This window comes from Coregonus clupeaformis, chromosome 4 (genome assembly GCF_020615455.1).
Source record: "Coregonus clupeaformis isolate EN_2021a chromosome 4, ASM2061545v1, whole genome shotgun sequence".
In the NCBI taxonomy this organism is placed as follows: Eukaryota; Metazoa; Chordata; class Actinopteri; order Salmoniformes; family Salmonidae; genus Coregonus; species Coregonus clupeaformis.
In genome coordinates, this window is record NC_059195.1 from 18,299,616 (window position 1) to 18,306,573 (window position 6,958).

Consider the following 6,958-nt stretch of genomic DNA (forward strand, 5'->3'; position numbering starts at 1 on the left):
AGCAAAGGAAATAGTCAACTGGTGGAAGCTCTGTGTGCCATGGATCCCGAGAGCCCAAACTTTTTGGATGTGAACAAGGTTAAGCCATTGTTGGATCTAACCAAAACGTAACCAGTGGAAGCAGGAGTTCATTGTGGCTTGCACATTCTTGCGAACTGAATCGCAATCACAGCAAGCAACAACAAATGGACCCCACTCAGTGTTCTTCGATGGTTACGGTGTGTGATGTTTTAATGAGCGCATCCTGGGCTACCAGTCTTCGTGGAGCTTCTCTTCAACATCGCATGCTTTCTTGTGCACAAAATGACAGTTGTTGTGTATATGGCTGCATTTCAAATTGGCCTACATTTTTGTACATATTGTATGTCGCAGTTGTATAGGACCAATACAATGTGTAGCCTACTAAAGGAAGTAGGCAAATGTTCACTCTTATCATTCATTTGCATTACACACAGTCGTAATGTGATGTCAATACTATGAAAACGACACAGCCTATTTTTTCGGCCCCTCCCTGCACTCTTGCTATTGTGTGTGTGGTGTGTGTGTGTGTGTGTGTTGCTCTCTGAATGGGCATTTACTCTTATTCGTGGCAGATTCAAATTGGCTACTGTCATGTAGGACATTTCACATCAGCTATGAATATAGAATATGCACTTAGTTTGATTGTTTGCTTTTCTGAAAGTCTCCCACAGAAAATATGGTGCACCTGGAGAAGTGGCGGCTTGGCTTACTGTAAGTTACACTCATTAAGGAGGGTCACAAATTCGACAGAAATGTAGCTTATAGTTCTCAGTAGCGGTGCGTGGGTAAAATCACTGGGGAAGCTAGAACAAAAGCCATATTACAACCTATGTGTTGTGATAATTGCGTTGTTTGCTCTATAGCCTGTTAGTTCATATGCCTTGCGACCATGATATATAGGCCTAAGGCCAAGACAATAAGAAGACAGTGGCAGAATAAATTCAACCACACATTTGTTTCATCACAAAACCGGAGAGCAACTTCTGTCTGGTGAAGTCCACAAAAGCATATTGCATTAAACAGACCGCATAGTCTGGGTAGCCATTTGATTAGATGTTCAGGAGTCTTATGGCTTGGGGGTAGAAGCTGTTTAGAAGCCTCTTGGACCTAGACTTGGCGCTACGGTACCGCTTGCCGTGTGGCAGCAGAGAGAACAGTCTATGACTAGGGTGGCTGGAGTCTTTGACAATTTTTAGGGCCTTCCTCTGACACCCCCTAGTATAGAGGTCCTGGATGGCAGGAAGCTTGGCACCAGTGATGTACTGGGCCGTACGCACTACCCTCTGTAATGCCTTGCGGTCGGAGGCCGAGCAGTTGCCATACCAGGCAGTGATGCAACCAGTCAGGATGCTCTCGATGGTGCAGCTGTAGACCCTTTTGAGGATCTGTGGACCCATGCCAAATATTTTCAGTCTCCTTAGGGGGAATAGGTTTTGTTGTGCCCTCTTCACGACTGTGCTTGGACCATGTTAGTTTGTTGGTGATGTGGACACCAAGGAACTTGAAGCTCTCAACCTGCTCCACTACAGCCCCGTCGATGAGAATGGGGGCGTGCTCGGTCCTCTTCTTTTTCCTGTAGTCCACAATCATCTTTATAATCATTATTTGGATTTCATGTAATGGACATACACAAAATAGTCCAAATTGGTGAAGTGATATGAAAAACAATTACTTGTTTCAAAAAATTCTAAAACATAAATAACGGAAAAGTGGTGCGTGCATATGTATTCACCCCCTTTGCTATGAAGCCACTAAATAAGATATGGTGCAATTACCTTCAGAAGTCACATAATTAGTTAAATAAAGTCCACCTGTGTGCAATCTAAGTGTCATATGATCTGTCACATGATCTCAGTATATATACACCTGTTCTGAAAGGCCCCAGTGTCTGCAACACCACTAAGCAAGGGGCACCACCAAGCAAGCGGCACCATGAAGACCAAGGAGCTCTCCAAACAGGTCAGGGACAAAGTTGTGGAGAAGTACAGATCAGGGTTGGGTTATAAAAAAATATCAGAAACTTTGAACATCCCACGGAGCAGCATTAAATCCATTATTAAAAAATTGAAAGAATATGGCACCACAACAAACCTGCCAAGAGAGGGCCGCCCACCAAAACTCATGGATCAGGCAAGGGGGGCATTAATCAGAGGCAACAAAGAGATAACCCTGAAGGAGCTGCAAAGCTCCACAGCGGAGATTGGAGTATCTGTCCATAGGACCACTTTAAGCCGTACACTCCACAGAGCTGGGCTTTACGGAAGAGTGGCCAGAAAAAAGCCATTGCTTAAAGAAAAAAATAAGCAAACACGTTTGGTGTTCACGAAAAGGCATGTGGGAGACGCCCCAAACATATGGAAGAAGGTGTTCTGGTCAGATAAGACAACATTTGAGCTTTTTGGCCATCAAGGAAAACGCAATGTCTGGCGCAAACCCAACACCTCTCATCACCCCGAGAACACCATCCCCACAGTGAAGCATGGTGGTGGCAGCATCATGCTGTGGGGATGTTTTTCATCGGCAGGGACTAGGAAACTGGTCAGAATTGAAGGAATGATGGACGGTGCTAAATACAGGAAAATTCTTGAGGGAAACCTGTTTCAGTCTTCCAGAGATTTGAGACTGGGACGGAGGTTCACCTTCCAGCAGGACAATGACCCTAAGCATACTGCAAAAGCAACACTTGAGTGGTTTAAGGGGAAACATTTAAATGTCTTGGAATGGCCTAGTCAAAGCCCAGACCTCAATCCAACTGAGAATCTGTGGTATGACTTAAAGATTGCTGTACACCAGCGGAACCCATCCAACTTGATGGAGCTGGAGCAGTTTTGCCTTGAAGAATGGGCAAAAATCTCAGTGTCTAGATGTGCCAAGCTTATAGAGACATACCCCAAGAGCTGTAATTGCTGCAAAAAGTGGCTTTACAAAGTATTGACTTTGGGGGGTGGGGGGGTGGGGGGGTGAATAGTTATGCACGCTCAAGTTTTCTGTATTTTTTGTCTTATTTGTCTTATTTCTTGTTTGTTTCACAAAAATATATATTTTGCATCTTCAAAGTGGTAGGCATGTTGTATAAATGAAATTATACAAACCCTCCAAAAATCAATTCTAATTCCAGGTTGTAAGGCAACAAAATAGGAAAAATGCCAAGGGGAGTGAATACTTTCGCAAGCCACTGTATATAAGTTATATTTAAAAACTGGTTCTCCAGTAGATTATTAAGAAAGGCTCATGCTTTGTTCAAAAATGGACTTTTTGCCTTTATACAGATTACAATTTATAATTTTGGATTAATTGAAAATGAAACTTTGTTCAAAGTATCACTGTTTCTTAAACAAGCCATACAAATCTGGTTACAATTTCAATTTTATCCTCCAGAAAAGACAGAACAAATATTACAACAAATATTATGGTTAAACTCAAATATACTGATTGAAAAAATATATCCTTATGGACAAATATATATTATATGTATTAATTATATTATGAATAGAAATGGTAGTGTTATGTCCCATATGCAGCTATCGAAAATATATAGGAATGTTTGCTCAATCCAAAGTTACAACCAACTGATTGCAGCATTACCGCAAAAATGGAGGAGGCAAGTGGAAGAGGGAGAAGGTAGGTAACTTGTTTGTCTGCCATATATTAAAGATAAAAATTGGCTGGAAAGGATTGGCATAAATAGAAAAATATAACCGTTTCATTTGAGGACAAAAATGTTGACAGCTGCGCCATACAGGTATAGCTGGGAAGAGATTTTCGATATACCGATTCCATGGCACATGGTATATGAACTGATACAGAAAACAACACTTGATTCAACACTTCCAGTTTTTCAATTTAAATTATTATAACAATTATTGCCACCAACAGAATGCTATATATATGGGGCATACATACAACAATCTCAGCTCTGCAGATTTTGCCACGAGGAGACAGAATCACTAGATCATTTATTCTGGTATTGCCCTTATGTAGCTTGTTTCTGGTCACAGGTTCAGGAATGGTAAAAAAAATCCCAACATTCATTTAAAATTAACCCTACAAATAACAGTGTTGGGTGATTTGGAAAGCCCATGCTTAGCTCCATTCCGTTAATTTTTTATCCTGAATAACTCCCCAGTTCTTAATGATTACAAGCATACCCATAACATGATGCAGCCATCACTATGCTTGAAAATATGGAGAGTGGTACTCAGGGATGTGTTGTATTGGATTTGCCCCAAACTTAACACTTAGTATTCAGGACAGAATGTTAATTTCTTTGCCAGTTTTTTGCAGTATTACTTTAGTGCCTTGTTGCAAACAGGATGCATGTTTTGGAATATTTTTATTCTGTACAGGCTTCCTTCTTTTCACTCCATCAATTAGGTTAGTATTGTGGAGTAACTACAATGTTGTTTATCCATCCTCAGTTTTCTCCTATCACAGCCATTAAACTCTGAAACTGTTTTAAAGTCACCATTGGCCTCATGGTGAAATCCCTGAGTTAGGAAGGATACCTGTATCTTTGTAGTGCCTGGGTGTATTGATACACCAACTAAAGTGTAAATAATAACTTCACCATGCTCGAAGGGATATTCAATGTCTTTATTTTTCTTATTTTTTACCCATCTACCAATAGGTGCCCTTCTTTGCAAGGCGTTGGAAAACCTCTCTGGTCTTTGTGGTTGAATCTGTTCGAAATAATTGTATGTGTGAGGTACAGAGATTAGGTAGTCATTAAAAAATAATGTTAAACACTATTATTGCACACAGAGTGAGTCCATGCAACTTATTATGTGACTTGTTAAGCACATTTTTACTCTTATTTAGGCTTGCCATAACAAAGGGGTAGAATTCTTATTGACTCAAGACATTTCAGCTTTTCATTTTCAATTAATTTGTAAACATTTCAAGAACATAATTCCACTTTGGCATTATTGGGTAGGCCAGTGACAAAAAAAATCTCAATTTAATCCATTTTCAATTCAGGCTGTAACACAAAATGCGGAACAAGTAAAAGGGTGTGAATACTTTCTCAAGGCACCAATGATAGTTTTTAAAACCTTTATGTTAAGTAGGCAAGTCAGTTAAGAACAAATTGTTATTTACAATGACGGCCTACACCGGCCAAACCCGGACGACGCTGGGCCAATTGTGCGCCACCCTATGGGACTACCAATCACGGCCAGTTGTGATACAGCCTGGAATCGAACCAGGGGGTCTGTAGTGACGCCTCAAGCACTGAGATGCAGTGCCTTAGACCACTGCGCCACTCGGGAGCCAGGTGTGCCAGATATATAAAGATGTTAAATTATTCACAGAATTTTGTGGTAAGAATGAGCCCAAAAAGCTGTCCAAATGGCTAATCTCTGAAGATCTTATGATCAATAATTGCAACATGTCATCTTTAAACATGTAAAATGTATATGCACATGTGTATAGTCATGGATAAGAGCTGATTAAAATGATATAGTCTGGTTCCAAGCCTGGGAAACCACCATCTTTTGAGCAACGGCACTGTAATGAAGACTTCATCACACAACCCAACATATCTCCTGAAGACTCAGTGGAACATTACCCCACTTCTGATCATCCAGAGGAACCAGGCACACCCCGGCTCGCGTCTACAGAGGTGTTCAGCACAGAGCAGCACCAGCCAGACAAGGACTCACTAGAGCTAGTGATGGTGAAGAATGAGAAAGAGGAGGAGCTGGATCAGACCATGGCCCTGGCAGGACCTGACCAGTTTGTCATGGATGAGACTGATGGGCAGCTGTGGACCTCTGTGGATCCAGGCAGAGACGCTGACCCTGATGGCCACCCAGATTTCTCCTTTCATTCCACAGAAGAGTACTCTCAGAATATCTCAATTTTCCCATCTCATAGTGGGCTGCCATCCGTTCCTACTATGACAGATGATGTAGGGCCATCGCTTCACTCTTCTATATGGAAACCACATGCTAACATGTTCAGTGCAGGATCACACATGAAAAGACATGTCAGGACATTGGCTGATGAGACTAGACAACAGATGTCAGATGGAGAGAGCAGCGAGAGGCTGAACTTAAATAATGAAGGAAATAGTTTAGCTCTACAGCCAATGCAGCATCAATACAGGGCTTCAGAATCAACAGTGAGAATGAGTGAATGCATGACAGGGTCAAACATGGCCACCACCTCCACCTTCTCTGGATACAGCCTGAGTCGCAGTAGTTTTAACATGGTGAAGAGAATGAGGACTCAGTGGAGGTCGGGCGGCACCACCGAGAGGCGTTTCAGCTGCACCTTCTGTGGGAAGAGCTTCCAGCGTTTCAGCGAGCTCAAAGTACACCTCCGGAGTCACACTGGAGAGAAACCGTACACCTGTGAACAGTGTGGCAGGAGTTTCACCCAGCAGTGCAACCTGATCAGACATGCTCTGGTCCACACCGGGGAGAAGCCCTATGAGTGCACACAGTGTGGGAAATGCTTCACCCAGCGCTCCAAAATGAAGTCACATCAGAGAACTCACATAGGAGAGAGTCCAGTGACTCAATATGTGGTACCTACATACCCTGGGGATCCACACACAAGTGTAATGTTGTCTCAGAACAGATGGAACAAATAGTTCATAATTTCATAGTTTTTTTCTATAACACTTTCTATGTGAAAATGTGGTACAGAAGGTATTTTAAGACATTTTGACCAGCTTTTTCATCCAATTGATTTGTGAAATGGTTTTCATGTTTGACTGTTGACTGCTACTCGTTTTCATTGGTGGTCCTCTGTAGCTCAACTGGTAGAGCACCGCGCTTGTAACGCCAAGGTAGTGGGTTCGATCCCCGGGACCACCCATACACAAAAATGTATGCACGCATGACTGTAAGTCGCTTTGGATAAAAGCGTCTGCTAAATGGCATATTATTATTATGTTCAGCCCGCCTTTAATGTAGGATACGCGGGATCCCTT

General features: G+C 42.1%; 1 protein-coding gene across 1 annotated transcript; it reads left to right on the plus strand.

Annotated features, from left to right (window-relative positions):
• Window positions 1-5,746: 5,746 nt before the first annotated feature.
• Window positions 5,747-6,617, plus strand: LOC121556037 (zinc finger protein 16-like). Its single transcript, XM_041869894.2, has one exon. It carries the CDS (start codon window positions 5,762-5,764, stop codon window positions 6,614-6,616), a length of 855 nt encoding a protein of 284 aa, XP_041725828.1. The 5' UTR covers window positions 5,747-5,761; the 3' UTR covers window position 6,617.
• The last annotated feature ends 341 nt before the right edge of the window (window positions 6,618-6,958 follow it).

Excerpts from the sequence above, each read along its gene's own strand:
- LOC121556037 (XM_041869894.2), top strand. The coding sequence starts at position 5,762 with ATGGATGAGACTGATGGGCAGCTGTGGACCTCTGTGGATCCAGGCAGA.